Here is an 18,890-nt window from a genome sequence, read left to right as displayed (position 1 = left end):
TACACCAGGAACAGCATTATAGTGAGAAAATCCAGTGGGCATGATATAGAAATCTCTTATTATACCTGATACTATTTTGTATTGATTTGTAAGTGTTCCTCATTATTTTTTATACTTGTATAGTAACAGTATTAAATGTATGCAAACAGTATGTGAATGCAACCAATGGATTACTAGTGTATTTTTTAAAAATCCATTGGTTATTTTGAAAAGTCCAGATGTAATAAAATAAAAATGAACAAATATAAAAATCATATATTAAATTTACTTTCAGTTTCAAATACAAATGATAGTAAGAATGGAATGGAGAGGAGAGTTCAGTGATTCTCAACCTGTGGTCTGTATACCTCTAGGGGCTGTAATGTCATCACAGGGAAATGTTATGATTTAAATCTTGAGTTATATCTTGGTGGTCTGTGGCCATGGTCCATGACCACAAAAGGTATTTAAAGTGATCTTGTGGTAAAGAAAAGGTTGAGCATCACTGATATACATTATTTGGCTAAGTGTGATTAGATCAGAGGTGGGTTCCTGGCAGTTCTAACCTCTTTTATAGAAGAGATTTCACAAATCTATCGTGCCGTTTAGAACCGGTTCCAGCTCCCTCCCCCCGCCCGTCCACACCACACTTGCCCCACCTGCCACTCACTGATTGGCTGGCTCACCAATTGCCCTGCCCACCTCTAAAAGTCCTATCTAAATCTTAAAGTCTTAAAGCTGTCAAATTTGAACACCCCTGGGGTTTTTTTTCTAAAGGGTTAGGAGTGCAAGGGTCTTGTAACTTGACAGCTTTGACTTGCGTGCTTCAAATGCCAGAGTTTCTGAACCAACATTTTGGTTGCTAAGCAAGAGCGTTGTTAAGTGAGTTTCACCACATTTTACAAGTTGACCACGCCCACCCAGTCACATGACTGCCAAGCCACTCCTACTCAGTCACATGGCTGGCAAGCCACTCCCACAAAGCAAGCCACACCCACAGAAGAGGTTCTAAAAAATTTTGAAACCCACCACTGGATTAGACACACAGGAATTTTGTCTTCAGTGCAGAAGGTTTCAGTGTACATGCAAAGCAACAGAATAACTATCATCATCATCAACATCATCATCATACCAATAAGAGGTCTGAGATAATAAGTATAAATGATAATATTACAGCCATACTACATGAGTAAAATATATATAGAAATGAGTTATAGATAGATAGATAGACAGACAGACAGACAGACAGACAGACAGACATTGCATGTTTTGGAATGCAGTGTTCTATAGTTGAAGGAGGAGAAGTTGAAGCAATAGTAAAAGTTGAAAAACTACTAAAAGGCCATTATTCTGACTATTTTATTATCCATCAATTCAATATTTTATATATCTCATAATGCATTTTCGTGTGGGAGTGTGTGAACATTATATAGTAATACTTCAGTACATGTCCTTAATTTGGTCTGGGAGGCATGAATACTAAAAAGGATTAGTATCAAACAAACCACGTACTCCTTTGTTTCAGCCAGGAAGGGCTTCCTATCTGTCCCTTTTCCTATGTCAGTAATCTTCCCAACATGGCTGACTTTCTGTCCTGCCATCTGTAGTTGTCCACTGCTTCCTTTTGCAGTGACTTTCCCAGCATGATTGACTTCCGTTCCACCCTCTGCTGCTGTCCCCCATTTCCGTTTGCTGAACGTATAGTACCAAAACAATGATGAGTACTGGGAAAACATTTTCATGTCAAAATGCATCGAAGACCAAATTTGATGAGTTTAGAAGCTGTACTTATATTGTACCACTGTACTTATATATTGGGGCATGAATGTAATTAAATTCAGTGTGACCACTTAAAGTGGGGCATACTGAATTTAATTAGATTCATAGCCCAATATGTAAGTATAACATTAAAGGTTTTTTTTTTTTTAAGGAAGTTGAAACACACTATTCTGTGCAAGGTATCACCCATTATGGCTTCTACGTAATGAGTTCATTTGTTATACAAAAGTTGTAGAGTAAAATTCTGTATTCTGCATATAGAATATTTATTTGTGCTACTACGGTGTATATTCTTCACACAGATTTATAATATTGAGGATTTATAATATCAAGGAACCTGGTAGTGCCTTTTCAGATCAACCCTTTTTCTGGACTCTGTATCAGTTAAGAGAGTTCATGAAAGATTATGCCTATTAATAACATTTGTTACTTTGAAAAGATGCTACCAGACTATCAGAGACTAATGCCTTGTCCTCCTACAATATTGAGTATAGTGATAGTACTGCTCTATGAAATAGTCAAACATGATTTTATAAAGTACATAGGAAGAACCATAATATGCAGCCTTACCAGTCAATTGTTTACTTTATGACTCACTTGCATTATTGGTTGTAATTTGCCACACAAAACACAATCTGGAGTACATCACTTACTGGTTATGAAGGTGCCAAGAGTCAGTAGTGACTCAGCAGGATATGAGAAACTTGCCTGCTATTTCTCTATGTGAGGAACTAAAAAAGTAAATAAAAATAATATTGCCTCATTCAGACTAGTAGATTAAAGTTTGTGATTTTGAAATTATCCTTGGCTGGATTAAGGAAATTAGCTTTGGGGTACAGCATACTAATTTTGACAAAAAAATTTAATGAAAAAATTATATCTTACATGCATGTATGTATGTATGTATGTATAATGTAAGATATCACACAGTGTATATATATATATATATATATATATATATATATATATATATATATACACACACACACACACACACACACACACACACACACACACATATACGTATATACAGTATATACACTGTGATATATATATATATATATATATATATATATATATATATATATATATATATATATATATACACATACATACATACATACATACATATATATATAATTTAATAATACAATATTAGTTTTTCATTGCTTAAATAAACCATACCGATACATTTATTGTAAATGTTTTAGGAAGTCTTTCTAATTTCCTTTATTTAGTTTATTCACATACCTCTATACTCCATATGGAGTCATGAATATCTATATATCTCTTTATTCGTTCTGGCAAGCTCTTATTTGCTTGTGTGTATCTGTAATATATCCCCAGTATATCAGTAAAACTATTTTAATTAAAACTATATGCAAGAAAATTACATTTACTTTATCAGTGTCTGAATTTCCTCTATTATTGTGGGGAATAATTGTAAGCAATATATGAAATGCATATAAAAGTTGTTTTATATGGTATACTTTAAACCAAAGGAAGGATAGTTTCTGTGCAATTTCATCTCGTAGTTTTATTTGATGTCTGCTGATCATTGTGTAGCTTTTACTGCACATATAAATTAATATAATGTATCCTTATAAAAGATGGACAAGATACAGATATGTAATAGATACCCATGCCTTCTAATGATGAACTTCATTCAGACCAAAACAAGATGGAGAAAAAAGGGTTGTGGAAACCCCAAATTTGGTGCACGATATAAATAAGAGAATAGGGAACATGAAGTGGCAAAAAGTAGGTTTGTGTGCTATAACAAATGCTTTAATTGAAGCACATAAAGCAGATTATGTGCACACTGAAGTGAAGATTGGACAGTTGATTTTATCTACTTTTCTATCCTATTCTCACAATATTTGATTAATCTGTTTTTATACCACCATGTGCCATACCTCTCTGTCCTGTTTATTGTTCTGATTCAGAGAGGAATAAACAGATAGAATGATCTCTAAGATGCCATCTTAGATAGATATCAAAATCTATCTTCTAATGAAACAATTCAGAAGATCTTACCTGCTTGTTTTGTAACAAATAGATATTGTGTTGGTCTGTTGAAAATAAAATGTAATAAATTAACCTAACCTAATCGTTCGGGGTCAGTTTATATATATTTTGAAATACCTGTACAATAACATTTATAGGTTTAACAGAACATAAAATAAACACAAGGGAATCCCCTTGTGATAGAATTCCTAGACATAATTGTTAGATATGGAATATTTCCAGTCAGCTAGATACTGTAAGTAGGGAAACATTTATCTAATTATAAAATAAACAGGGACACACATGCACACACACACACACACACACACACACGTACACATGTATACATGTACATATACATACATACATACATACATACATACATACATACATACACATACACATATAATAAGAGGCACCAACTGGATCACTGCATCATCAACTGGATGGATTCCTGCAGGAAACATTCTGTAGAGCAAGATTGATTGATGGGACACTCCATTTTGCCAGTTGAGCAATAGACCATCCCAATGTATAATTGGGATTAAAATATACAGTGAATTAAAAACAACTACTAGAAGTATTCCTAGTAGAACTGAGAGTCATAACTAAAAGTATTAAGAATTATAAAAAGAAACCTACTTTCCCATCCAAGAGGCAGTTAAAACAATCCCGCCTTCCTGACTTGATGAAATAGCCAGTTTTCCACCAGCTTCCTAAAATGATCCAATTGAGTCTCAGGTAACAATATTCCAGTGAGAAGGGGAGCCCTGATGAGACACATAGAGAGTATGTGTCTACAACCTCTTTTTGGCTGGTTGAGCAGTGAAAAGGCAGTTGCACAAATATCTAGGCACCAAATTATGAAAAGCACCCCTGGAATTGCTCCAGAACCCAACTGGCAAGCAGAATATCCATCAGATTATCCATGCATTATAAGTCATCACCAACTCTGACTCAGAGGGGTCTAACACAACTGAGCATGCTTTGGAGGGCTGTTTGGATCTCAGCCTGAGGAAGTTTTGAGCATCCAGACACCTGATGCCTGACCCTAAAAATCACCAGGTTCAGCTGCATCCATTGTCAGAGAACGAAGAACCATAGCTGGAAAGTCCACTCAGGTCCAGAGCATGCTGTGTACAATAGAGAACTGAATAATGGCATTTGGCATGTCTCTTTGTACACCAGGATCGTTTCCAGCCTTAATTGAGTGGCCTAGGCTCTGTTTGATAGTCTGTCTCTCAATAGGAATAACTGCTCCATTTATCAGAATATCTGAAAAATTTTGCCCTGAACCTCTGCCTGTGGGAACTCTGCTGCTTTCTGACAAATTCATTATAGATCTCTGATCCTCAAGCTATAACTCAGACCTTTTGGCTCACTTCTCTAGATTTTTGACTATCCTAAAGCTGGTCCAGATAATGTTTCATCCAGAGCTCTCTGCCATTTCAGTTCAATCACTTTCTCTACAGCTTCTGCCCATCCAAAGCAGAGATTGGAGACAGTTGAATAACTGTGGAGTAAACTTTGGCTTCCTATGAAGGTGCCACTTGCAAAAACAGGTGTAACAATTTCTATTTGCCCGTTACAGTTTATCTCCTAAAGAAACATTGATTGCTTTTCTGATGAAGCTCCAGTCACATCTCTGGAGGCTTTCATTCACCAGGATAGGGGCGGGTCCATCCTATAGGAATATTGCAGAAGATTTTGTCCACTTCTTCAGAAGTTATAAGATCCAACTCATTTCATATAACATCACAGTATGTATCTCAGTCATCTTCTGACATTGGAGCTGCTCGGGTGATATTGAACTATGAGTGGATCTGAGTGAATTTTTCACAGCAGCAGTAGGACCTATGTTTCCAAACTCTGTCCATGGTTCTGGAGTCCATTTCTACATGATCACAATATAGGAGGAACCTATCGGATTGTAAATGGCAAACTGCAAACTCAAGATTGATCACAGTTTTGGCCTAGGAGTGCCATGAAAAGATTACAGGGATGGTAAGGGTGTTGTGAACTGAGAAAGTTTGAGAAATTCGTGCAACTGACAGTGGATCAGATATAATACAATAACTAACTGTAGTTAGTTATTGTATTATATCTGATCTAACTGTACCTGAATAGTTAACTGTGTTTCCGTTGGACAAGATGACTTGGGTAAATATACATTCATTTGTAATGCATGATATCTTCTTGATCTTATTACTTATTTATTCCCCTTTACAAAGATTGCCTATTTGATTGTTTACAGACTAAACTAAAAACAAAAATAGAACCCTGGAACAAACAACAAAAGCTGTTGGATTTGTTTATCAGCTGAAATAAATGCTAAAAGCCTACAATTTACTTTAGCTGCTCACCCAGCTGCAAATACATTTAACTAAGTTAGATTGTCCAAATAGCATTGCTTTCAACAGATTTAATAATTTCAGCACACACTGAATTGACAGTGATTTCTTTCATTGATATTGTATTTTTCCTCCAAGCAGCTTAGGAAAGCATAAATTGTTTATTTTATTTTAACTTTACAGCAAATCTCTGAAATAAATTAGTCTCAGAGTTAGCGAGTGGCCCAAGGAGAGCTTTGTGAAAGCATCATGCTTTAAAATCTGAATTCACACAGTCTAAGTAATACTTAATCCATGATAGTTTGCTCATTATAAATTGTATGTGGGTAGGCTTATTGTGCTCAGACTTTTTCATTCACTGATAAAAATAAAAAGTCATTCAATTTAGTTCACAGTGTTTATCTCAACTATCATTTAAGTGATTGAATAATGAATTAGTTTGGTGATTCAGTCAACAGGGATTTTGTCATTAACATTGAGAGTTAGTTCGGAAAGATATCAGGTATTTAAAAACTTCAAGGGGGAGTTTGAAATAACTAACAGTTGACAAGGAAAAGTTTTAAGTTCATTCCTTCCTTCTTTCCTATTGTATATCTAGTTGAACACTTTCAAAATTTTATTTTCAGAAAAATAGCTATGGAATTGAGGATGGAAATAATATCAGTTTTTTTTTAAAAAAATCATTAAAATATTATATTTTTGACAAAAGGCCCTCCTGTTTTTATTATAATTTGATACAGTACTCCCATGCAAGCTTCTGGAAAAGAATTCATGCCTGTCATTGTTCATAGTTAAAGAAATAAATGAGCAGCTTTCTTTTAACTAATAATTGGATATTTTATTGATGCACAGAAGGATTTTTTAAAAATTCTTTTTAAAAACTTTAAGTTCAGGGCAAAAGAAACTAGATAATTTATAAAAAAGTAGCCTCTGTAAAAATATTGGAAGCCTAATACAATATTTTGCATTTTAAAGTATCTCCTGTTTCAAATATTCAAATAAAAGGAGTAGGTGTAAATTAGATTAAAAAGAACAGACATTGAATACATTGATCAGCATTAACAATAGCGAGAGAAATTAACAAAGAAGAAAGAAACAGATTCTAATACCTTGGAGATGCAGAACACAAAAGAGCCTCTTGTTACTCAAGGACCAGAAAGTGAAACCATTGTAAATTAGGTATTCATTAAAACACTAGATATCAAAGAACATGAAAAGCACTACCTCTGGGTATTTACTTTTTACTAGGTTTACTGGAAGTCTGCCACATTGTAACATTATTTCTAGAGATAATGTAAGATAAAGCTGCTGTTAAAAGTAACTCAGTGCAAGTCTCCTAGCTCAATTTTCATCTCATCTGAACATCTGCCTGTTCCTGAACACCTCTTGCAGTTCCCACACTGAAATAATTTATGTTCTCTTAGGGGCTAGGATCAAGTTGGTTAGTGAATATGTCATTGAGACAATTAGCAGACTGATGTTAAACCAGTTGCAAATGCTAAAGAGGGGCTGGAGGAATACCAAAGAAAATCTTGTCAGTTTTACTTTAATACCTAAAACATGGCTAAAACTGATATTCCACTGCCTAAAATTTATTTTTCTTATACAAGATATATTTTAAGAACATATAGGCTGGCTTATTTTAGAATAAAGCCTATTGATTTAATGTAGTCTACTTCAGAATAAGCATGCCCAAGGTATGGTTATCAGTGAAGATGTTATGTGTAATCAAACCAATTTCACTTGATCTTGAAAAATAATTTAGCACTAAAAATTTGCTAATTTTTTCTTCTCCAAACTATTCAGGTGTTTTTGAGATTAAGAATGAAATCGGAGACACAAAATACTCTAAAAACTATGAATGTTTCCCACTATTCTATATCATACATGAAACAAATAAATATTTCTAAATAAAATGAGGGAAACCTTGCAATATCAAAGTAGTGTTGTTATATTCAGGTGTCTGCAATGAGTTTTCTAAGGATGATCATTTTTCTTTTTGTGTTTGTGTGTGTAGATTTTCAGAAGATGTTGGCTGGTCTTCAAGAAAGCTTCAAGTAAAGGACCTCGAAGGCTAGAAAAATTTCCAGATGAGAAGGCAGCGTATTTCAGAAATTTTCACAAGGTAAGTAGCAACCATATTAGGCAGAAAGCTAAACCATTTTTGACACATTTGAAGTGGAAGCAACATTACTTGGACGCTGTTGATATAGACTCAGATAATGAAACATGATTGCCTTCTTTCCATCCTTTCTGTAACAGTGCACAATTAATTAATGATCAAGTTTGTAATCTACACTAATTATCTGTAATTCAATACACAGTTTAAACACAAAATATCAGTGCATTTAAATATCTGAAGCCATTTTCTTAAGAGGCTAACAAAGAAATTTAAACACCTGCCTGGGACTGAAAAGATTTTGTGAAAATTCATGTATAAAAGTACCATAGTTTAGATATTGGACGTTTACTATCCACTGTCTGCCATTCTACAGATGGAAATTTTCCTTCCACTTGTATATTATCAAAAGTACTGTAATTCATTCAATATTCTCTTTAGCCTATGTTTGCTTTTAATATTCTTAAGGCTGAGCTACAGTAATATATTATAGTGGTTTTAAGCAAAAAACAGCAAGTATAATTTATATAGTATAGCAGCTCAATAGAATTGAATGGCTGTATATTTGAGTGGATGTCTTATAGTGAGCTTCCTATGAATTAAATATAATAGTGAAAGTGTTACATTATAACTTTTTTCTATTTTTATATATTAGTTTTTTCAGGGGTATGGTTCATGGAAGCTGAAAGTTGCCTAGAAAAAACACTATCTGATCAACCCTTTAAGACAGATTGGATGAAATTTAGTTTAGTTTAGTTTATTTGTCTTGTATGCCGCCCACTCCCGAAGGACTCCGGGCGGCTCACAATAAACAAGGGAAGGGGGATAAATAGACAAAACAACACTTTAAAATACGCAACATTCACAGTTTCCATGGGGCTGGATGTTTCACAAGCCCCCCGGCCTGCTGGAGGACTTGGTGGCTTTGCGGAAGGCCGGGAGGGTAGTAAGGGTCCCGATCTCCATGGGGAGGTCATTCCAGAGGGCTGGAGCTGCAACAGAGAAGGCTCTCCCCCGGGGTGTCGCCAGCCGACATTGGCTGGCAGATGGAATCCGGAGGAGACCTAACCTGTGAGATCTAATCGGTCTATGGGAGGTAATCGGGAGGAGGCGGTCTCTCAGGTACCCAGGTCCAATGCCATGTAGGGCTTTATAGGTAATGACCAGCACCTTGAAGCGCGTCCGGAGACTAATGGGTAGCCAGTGCAGCTCGCGGAGGATAGGTGTGACGTGGGTGTACCTGGGTGCACCACAATCGCTCGTGCGGCTGCGTTCTGAACTAATTGAAGTCTTCGAACACTCTTCGGGGCAGCCCCATGTACTACTGCCTACAAACATATATATTCTAATAAGTGTGCCAGTGTTTTAACAGAAAAAAATTAAGGATCTACATTTATGAACTACATTATCTTTACATTTTTGCTGAAGTTTGGAAATTATTTCCAGGAAAAAGTTACACATTTTATAGATATACAAACATGCTATATTTTGTTTCGAAGTTCTCCGGGATTGGGCGGCCTAGAAATTTAACAAATAAATAAATAAATAAACTGTCATCTTCCTCCTAGAATAATTACCTACTGAATTTGAAGGACGTGGATTGTTTTTGATGGAGGGCATATATGTCACACAAATTAAAAAGTGACACTAGGAAATTTATTAAATAGCATTGCTTAGGGTTTGACTTCAATCTCTTGTCTGAATTTTGAATAAAAGAAAGTTGGTAGAACTTCCTTATAGTCCTTGGCTTTCATTCAGAAAGAATATAGCTGAGATAAGATATTTCATCAAATCACATTTTTAAAGGATTGCATAGACTTGTAATTATTACCAGGATTTTGGTAAACTTCTTTCAATTTTTTATAAAATATATTTCTTATTGTCTGGGACTACTGCCTACTTGAGCTGAAAAAGAATCCAAATTAGCTTCAAGGACAAGTATGGGTATTAATATTAAATATTAATTCAAAGTTGGACCTTAATCTCAGCAGTCATTAGACATTTGTTAATTGTTACTTAATTCATAAATTTAATTTATACGTAATATCCTGATTAAAAAGCAGATGGTTGTTTTTCTAAGTGTTTTACTGGTGTTTTTGTTAGGTAGTATATAAATTAAATTCATGTTTTATTGAACCTTGGGTCCTAGTTTTTTTTATCCCCAGCAGATACATTTTTTTAAGACGAAGCATTGTTGCTGACAGCAATATCAAGCAATGTTGTTATGCTCGGTTGGCAAAGATTTTATTCTGTGCCTAAGGCAGAAATAAAAATGCAGATCATTAGCATGAAATATATGACAGATCTATTGTTTAGGACTTCTTCCTGGCATTGTGCCCACTATAGTCTACTCAGTTTGTTTAGTAGCTGGCAACCTTTATGCACCTTAGAGTCTTTCTTTGGTCGCCTGCCACTTTAGTCTCTTTGCTAGGTCCTTCCTCCTGGAAATATTTGGTAGGTCTTAAACAGGTAATTCGCAACTTATAACCATTTGTTTATGACTGTTCAAAGTTACAATGGCACTAAAAAAAGTGACTTACAATCGGTCCTCATATTTATGGCCATCAAAGCATCCCCATGGTTACGTGATCAAAATTTGGGCACTTGGCAACTGGCATTTATTTAGGATAGCTGCAGCATCCTGAGCATGTAATCACCATTTGTGATCTTCCCACCTGGCTTCTGACAAAAGACCATAGGGGAAGCCCATAATGACCTATGATTCACTTTACAATTGTAGTGATATGCTTAACAGCCATGACAACAAGGTTACAAAATGGGGCATGACTCACTTAACAATCCTCTTTACTTGGCAATGGAAATTCTACTCTCAATTGTGGTCCTCAGTGGAGGTCTACATGTTCTCTCAAGAGCCTCTTAGAAGACTATACCCCCTCACTTGGTCTGCTGTAGGGCTTTTTCAATGGCTGTTCTATTGCCTTTCCTGATCTCTTAAAAAGAAAGTTCAACTTCAAATTGAAAGAAAATTCTACCTATGCCTTTTCCCACTCTTTGGTTTTGGGGGAGCATTTATCTTGCATCTTTGTTACAGTCCCACAACATTGCTATATAATTCTGCTTTTGTTTATACAGCTTCATCAGCATAAGAAGGTGGGATTGTTTAAAAGCAACAGGATTTTGCTTTTAAAGTTAACCAGATATTCCACTCCATTCTCAGCAAGATTCCTTTTTTTCATACAGTTCTAACTCTGTGCCCATAGAATCTATTCTTCTTTTAAAAATGTAATTTTGTTAATTTTGTCCCATTGATATTTTTAAAACAGAATAGGGAAGGCATACAGAGCATGGCTTTTTGAATTTGTTTGAACCTTTTCCATCCTTTTAGGAACAGTCATCATCCAAATTATTTGTATTGTCTTGTATGTAACAAGGTAGTGATATGATTGAAAATGAAGCTGCCACCAGTGTTCTGCACTGGGGCCTCCTCCTCCTCCTCCTCCTCCTCCTCCTCCTTCTTCTTCTCCTACTTCTACTTCTTCTCCTTCTCCTCCTCCTCCTCCTCCTCCTCCCTCTATTTTCAGACTTGAAGCCTTTTTTCTTTTCTTTTGCTGGCTTCTTTTCCCGCATCAAGGCTTATTAAAAGGGAGGAATAGTGGGATAAAGAGAGAAGTCTTTATTTAGTTATTCATTTAGAGACAAAATGGAAGTGTTTTTTTTTAAGAAAAAGAAAGTAAGTACTTGAATTTTCAGATCTTAGATGGCAATGCTAATCAAACTTGTCTGAACTCAGAAAACTAAAAAAGCAAATCCCGACTAGAATTTGGTTGGAAGACTACCAGGGAATTAGAAGGCCAGGTTTAGAAACCAAAACAGGTACTGTAATGTCAAAGCTCTTCCATAGTATTGGCAAAAAAATATTTTTTGCAACAACAGATGTAACCCATAGCTAACTTTGACTGATCTTAGAAACTAAGCAGAATTGGCCTATTGAATGGGGAACAACATAAGCATTCCATAATTGTTGGCTAAACTGGGAACTTGAAAAAAATGCTGAAAAGAAGGCAATAGAGTGCTGCCAAGAAATATGCATGAATATCACCAACAGAGGTTTAGGGCACCTTTATTTTTCCATACGCTGTTCAAATTTTGTTTTAATGCCATGGTAATGCATAATGAAATGGAGTCAGTCTCTTTTTTTTTTAACCCCAAAGCATCTGTTCATTTAATATAACAGCGTTTTGAAGGATGGATTTTTTTTATCTAATGATAAGCAATGATAACAGCTCTTAAATCTGTTATTTTGTTTTATTTTTGTAGAAAAAAATGTACATTTTGCATTTGCATTCATTTACAAATAGAATATGTTGCTAAAATATATTGGTGTTCAAATAATTAGTGCACACATACTGTATATACTCGAGTATAAGCCTAGTTTTTCAGCCCACTTTTTGGGCTGAAAAAAGCCGCCTCGGCTTATACTCGAGTCAGTGAAAAATTTGCCCGAAATGGAGGAGAAAAAGGGGCGGGGCCATGCCGCTGGGTGACACTCGTGAATGGCCCAGTGCCCCTGTGAGTTTCCCCTCCCTCTGTGTCAGTTTGCCGCGCAGCGCGCACCGCACCATCCCCCCTCCTCACGTTCTAATGTAATGCAGGGCTGTCTTACGATTCCCCTTCCTCCCCCTCCTGCCGCTCTGCAACGATGTCCCACCTCCTCCTTGTTATGGCAAGCAGCCACATAGCGATGTCCCACCTCCTCTGGTACAGTGATCCAATGATAGGAATCACTGTGCCGTGTGTCATAGGAGGCGGGACATCGCTCCCGCGGCTGCACGGGACATCATCATCACAGCGGGACATCAGCATCATGAGGTGAGTGAAGTATTTCATTGAATACACCGCTAGTTTACTGTTTTTCTTTGAAATAAATATTCAAAAACATTATTGGTATCTATTTTTATTTTTGAAATTTACCGGTAGCTGCTGCATTTCCCACCCTAGGCTTATACTCGAGTCAATAACTTTTCCAGTTTTTTTGTGGTAAAATTAGGTGCCTCGGCTTATATTCGGGTCGGCCTATACTCGAGTATATACGGTAATATATCTAAAACACCTTTATTGCACTTGACAATCGTATTAAAAAAAATCTCATTGCCAACCAATATAATTCATTTAACTTGAAATCAGGTGAAAGTAGAAGCAATTTAAATCATTTTATTAAAAGAAATTAATGGCAATTTATAAGAAGTTGCCTCAAACAAAATGAAATTTAAATATATTGTGCATTGTGAATTCTTTCTATTGCATTCCTTAAATACCATATTCTTATCCTGAGAGACCTTGAGTGTTTTTATGGTGATTAATGTACCAGGAAGATAAGGAAGAATGCTTTGGAAGCATAAGAATGTAATTGAGTTTCTAAATGTCCCACGGTCATGCAAAGGAATAGTGCATTAAAGAGGAATCTGATTTGTGATGTGTGCCATGTGTTCAATTAATGTAGCTTGAAAAATAATACGGTTGCATATATACATATGGCATGGTGGGTTTCTTCAGTCAACAAATTAGGAAGCCCACTATATCTCATAGAACTACCACATGCTACCGAAGTGCTTATATGGATATTATATAGTATGAATAATATTTACTTTAGAACATTAGCATACTTGAACAAAACAATAGGAGTGATTTGATATTTTATAGGCTCTTTAACTCAAGCTGTCAGACTTCCCATCAGGACATGACTCAATTAATTTAGAATCTTTTTTTTTTTTTTTTGCATGCAAAGATAAAATCATATACACAAAAGATGAAAGGCCCTTTCCAGTGCAAAAAATGGATGTCTCTAAATAGTTGAAATGCTCTAAAACAAATTTTAGGCCAGACCTGTGCATATATCCCACCAAGCACCCTTGGGAAGAGCACAGACTTTTTTTTTAAAGTAATACAATCACCACCACTTCCCTGAAAGTCATGTTGCCTAGTGTCTTACTTACCATGACCATATCCACTCGAACACTGTAGATGCTCTTCTTAATCAAATCGTTAATTAGCCCACAAGCATTCCTTTGCAGCCCACAAAGATTTTACATTGATCAATGTGGGCCTTTCCCCTCTACAAGCTGTGCAGGCCTGTTCTATATTTTCCTCTTGCCTTTCTGAGTTAACTCATTGGTCTCTCATTCAGCAAGAGATGACTTTATAGGGAAGCACATTATCATTTGATGTATATTTAACATTTGTTTTACATTTATTTACAGATTATACAATATTTGTACGCAATCCACATGGTGAGGTTTGGGCCAACCTACAAAAAATGTATTTTTAAAATCATAAGGTTAAAAACAGAAAAGCATAATTAACCAGAAATTCACACATACACACACACAAACCATTAAAAATTACCAATAATTTATATGAAATAGAATTTATTATAATTACCATAAAATGTAGTTAAACAACATTCAAAGATACCAATGTACAACTACAACAATAAGAGCAGATAAAAGTTGGCTAGAAATATATTAAAATTAGACATAGCACATTCTTATTTAATATTTCTAAAAATGAATTTACAGGATGAATATTTCTCTGCCTCCTTCTTTCAAAATTACATTAAAATTGCAGTCTGCTGTATTCATGATATTTTCCATCATGTCAGGTCCGTCCAGATTTTTGAAGCAATAATTACAAACATGTACGTATATTCAGTATATTATAAATGCCATATAAGACTTAAACTATGATGCAGATTGGAAAATGTTTTATCTTCAATGGTTAAAGATAAGGGGAGGCATAGAAGTGTGGGTGATATTTTCTCATTATTAGTGAACAGATTTTTATGGCATCATTGGTGACAAAGGAAAATGTTCTGACAGTTTTGTTTTATGGTATATTGCTTCAGTTTTACCTCTTTTTCATTAACATAACAGCTGGTGAAATCATTTTTCAATGCTATCTGGGTAATTTTAATGTATTATTAAAATGGTGAATATTAGTCTTTAAATAGCAGTTAAACTGTACAGTGAGGTTTGATATATGAACACCTTTCTCATTCTCAGTTTTTTAGAAACCCTGCATCGCAGTCATACATTATGTTTTGGTTTTTCCACTGTGCTGTTGGCATAGAGAATGTAATTTTATTCTGCTGGCAGCCTTTATGGATTAGGCAGCAGTTCTGCAGTTCTGGCAGTGCTACTGGTATGTGTTTTGGGAAACAAAGTGAAATATCCTGGCTTAATGATACTGCCTTATTGCCTGATGAAGCTACCAATATGTATAATTTGCGATGATCAAGTAGATTGATTGTGTTGGCTGAAAAAGACAGTGTCATGCTTAAGTATGTTCTTAAGTAATATAAACAGTGCAGTCTTTTAAAATGTGCTCTCCCCTCCCCCCCCAGCTTTGGGCTCCATGTAAAATTGAAAGTTCAAGTGTATTTCTGCTCTTCCTTTATCAGAATGGTATTGCATAGTACAGTAAAAGAAATGTATGGGACTAAAAACATTTAAAATGATTAACAAAAACAAAATAAAAGGATTAACTTTCAGAATTATCTTATTTTATTTTTTGATTTCTATAGTGCTAGGCCAGGGGTGTCAAACTCACCGTTGCGGAATGGATGCGTCATGTGCTGGCCATGCCCACCCCTGTTTTAGCGAAGGGGGGAAAGTTACAATACGTCACATGATAAAAATGTGACACTGTGAGTTTGATACCCCTGTGCTAGATAATAATTTGACACCTTAATGACTAATAGAGCTATAATGATATAAGCATTCATAAAATTGACTCTACTTTTTGGAATGATGTAGAGTTTTAGGTGTAAAAAGTTGAGTAAAAATGTCTTTAAGGTGCTATAAATCAGCTGTCAAAATTCTTCTTGGTTAAGATTGACCGTTGGCTTACCTGAATGGTCGTTCTCTAGGCGCTGCTGGAGTGTCCAAGCATGGGTTAACTTCAGCTTGCTATCCAAGGACTGAGTTTAACATATTTTTGTAGCTCCGCCTCCTGCTTTCCTAAGAAGCTTAGTTTCAAAAAAACGAAAGAGAGTCCAAAAAGGTCATAGATAGAGATGTAGAATATTACCCACTGCAGTACAGAACCCCACGGGCACTTATTCAGGCAGGGTTGGACACTCCCACAGTGCCTAGAGAATGACCATTCAGGTAAGCCAACGGTCATTCTCCTAGGTGCTGCTTGGAGTGTCCAAGCACAGGACATGCCAAAGCTATGCTGTCCCGGGGAGGGAAGAAGAATTGCTCAAGCCCGCAGGAGTCATGATGACCTGCTGCAGAACTCTTCTCCCAAAGGATGCTTCAGCGGAGGCAAAGACATTAAGTCTGTAATTCTTGATGAATGGAGATGGACTGGACCACGTAGCGGCTCGACATATCTCCTCAATGGATGTTTGCGTAGCCCACGCAGCCGAAGTTGCGGCACTCCTCGTTGAGTGCACTGTGATGCCAGGATGGAGTGTCCTGGCCCGCTGTTCAAAGGTTATCTTGATGCAAACACGTATCCATTGTCCTATGGTGGGGGAGGTGACCTTCCTGCCCATAGAGACTGGTTGGAAAGATATGAAGAATCCCTCCGATTTGTGGAAGGAAGCCGTCTGTTTCATGTAAATATGGACCGCTTGACGGACATCAAGCTTATGCCACTGCCGCTCTCTTGGATGTCTGGGGCCCAGACAAAAGTCTGGGAGAACAATTTCCTGTGACCTATGGAAAACGCTGTTAACTTTTGGCACAAAGGCCGGGTCCAATCTGAGGACTACTCTGTCCAAATGCACAATGCAAAGGTCACCCCTGACTGAGAGGGCGGCCACCTCGGATATCCTGCGGGCCAAGGTGATGGCAACCAGGAAGGCCGTTTTAAGGGTCAGATGTTGGAGACCAACGGTTCAAAGTGGTTCAAAGGAAGGTGCGGACAGAGGTTGTAGCACGATCGACAAGTCCCAGGTTGGGTACCTGTGGATGACAGGAGGGGCCGGGGAAGCCTCCCTAACCGGGGGCTCCTGAAAGCGAGTGGCATGAGGTTTGTTGGAACTGCTGGGTCCCTAGGAGCAGGTAAGGCGATTGCAGTGGCAAAGGGTAATTTAGTGGCCAACTGCTGGATCCCATCCATAATACCCTGAGAGATTGCACATGCCACCACACCCTGAACAGATTTGGACAACTGGGGCTCCTGGGCCTGAGGCAGAATAAGCTCAGCTTCAGAGGGAGCCAAGGATTCCTCCCTAGCAAGGAAGTTACCATCATCAAGGGAATCTTCAACCAAAGAATGGCAGGGGGACCCCATGGAAGCCCTAGAAGAAGTCCTCTTCAGCCAGCAAGGAGAGGGAGACCTCTGGCTGGGAAGTGGGAAAGGAAGGCCCTGCCTTAACATCCCTGGGATTGGGGTCTGCCTGGTGTTGTTGCTGAGCAGCCTGGGCCTTCTGAAATTGCTTTTCAAGTGCCTTCTGGTGTCTTTCAGCATGTTTCTCATCTGCCTTAGAGGCCTTGCTGACTCTGGGGCGCTTTCCCTTGGTTGGAGACACCACCCCATCACCTTTGGCAGCAGGATTGGGCCTGCTGCGTTTGGAAGAGGTGGGCCCAGCTTGTTGTTCCACCTGCTGCTCCATCGTCTGTCTCAGAAGAGCAACAGCTGCAGAAATGGCTCAGAAAGGCAACCTTCTGGAGAGAAGATGAGTCTTGCAGGAGCCAGGCCAGATGGTAATTGAAGGCTATGAGCAGGTGGAGCTGGAATAATGGCCCCGGCTGAGGAAAGCCGGAAGCCTGCAGATCTGTGCTTTAGCAAGGGAGAATGGCCTGATTGAAGCCAGACAACCCCCGCAGCCGCTTGGAACAGTCCAGGGGATAGGAGAGGCTGCCTGGCAATCCAAAACTAGGCCCTTGCATTAAGTGCTCTCCGCGGCGATCTGTGAGTGAGGACAGGCAGCGTGGTAATGGTCAGAGCCTCAGAGAAAGAGCGCGCCAAATTGGATTCAAAATGGCGGCCACAACTCACACACATGCCTGGAGCGACACCAGGGGAAGCTGGAGAGCCTAATACTCCGCGCTGGGGACCCTATCTCCCTATCCATCCCCTGGGCTCGTCAGCAGCAGCTAACGAGCCCCCCCCCACGGCAACCAGGAGCCTTTACAATAGAGAAAGGCAGCCTTGCTCCAGGAAGCCTGCCTCACGCCAAACAGCTGATTTTAAAGTGAACGAAAAGCCGAATTAGAATGGAGGAGGAATTAAAGGGGAAAACAGAAGGTCTAAGCTAACTAACCACAGTAAAAATAAAATTCTAGGAGCTACACTACACTGACTAGGAGAACTAGCTTGCTGCACAAGGGCTGGATCTCCCCAAAATGCGTCCTGTAGGGCGACTGAGTTTTTTGAAACTGAGCCTCTCAGGAAAGCAGGAGGCGGAGCTTCAAAAATATGTTAAACTCAGTCCGTCCTCGGGCAGCAAGCTGAAGTTAACCCATTCTTGGACACTCCAAGCAGCACCTAGGAGAACTCTGAGTTCTCCTATCAGATAGTCAGGAACCAAATCAACCAGTTGCGTCCTGCTTTTAGTTTGAATTGAATTGATTCTGAAATGACCATTTAGGAGTCTTCCATTCTTCAACCATATAGAAATATTTCATTGATAGCTCTGTTAAATATTTAAATTTCTTTTTTTAAGATCTGAAAAGCTGGTTTCA

At 37.7% G+C, this 18,890-nt stretch overlaps 1 protein-coding gene across 1 annotated transcript in view; it reads left to right on the top strand.

The window, feature by feature from the left end:
- The window catches only part of DOK6 (docking protein 6), a 185,576-nt gene that overhangs the window by 78,660 nt on the left and 88,026 nt on the right, over positions 1-18,890 (top strand). The window contains exon 2 of the mRNA XM_032223099.1: positions 8,134-8,241. Coding sequence (XP_032078990.1) covers positions 8,134-8,241 — 108 coding nt within the window. The remainder of the gene's footprint in view (positions 1-8,133; positions 8,242-18,890) is intronic.

The sequence above is a fragment of the Thamnophis elegans genome, chromosome 8 (genome assembly GCF_009769535.1).
Source record: "Thamnophis elegans isolate rThaEle1 chromosome 8, rThaEle1.pri, whole genome shotgun sequence".
Lineage (NCBI taxonomy): Eukaryota > Metazoa > Chordata > Lepidosauria > Squamata > Colubridae > Thamnophis > Thamnophis elegans.
The sequence above is the reverse complement of the archived record's forward strand: the minus strand, read 5'-3'. Positions and strand labels throughout refer to the sequence as shown.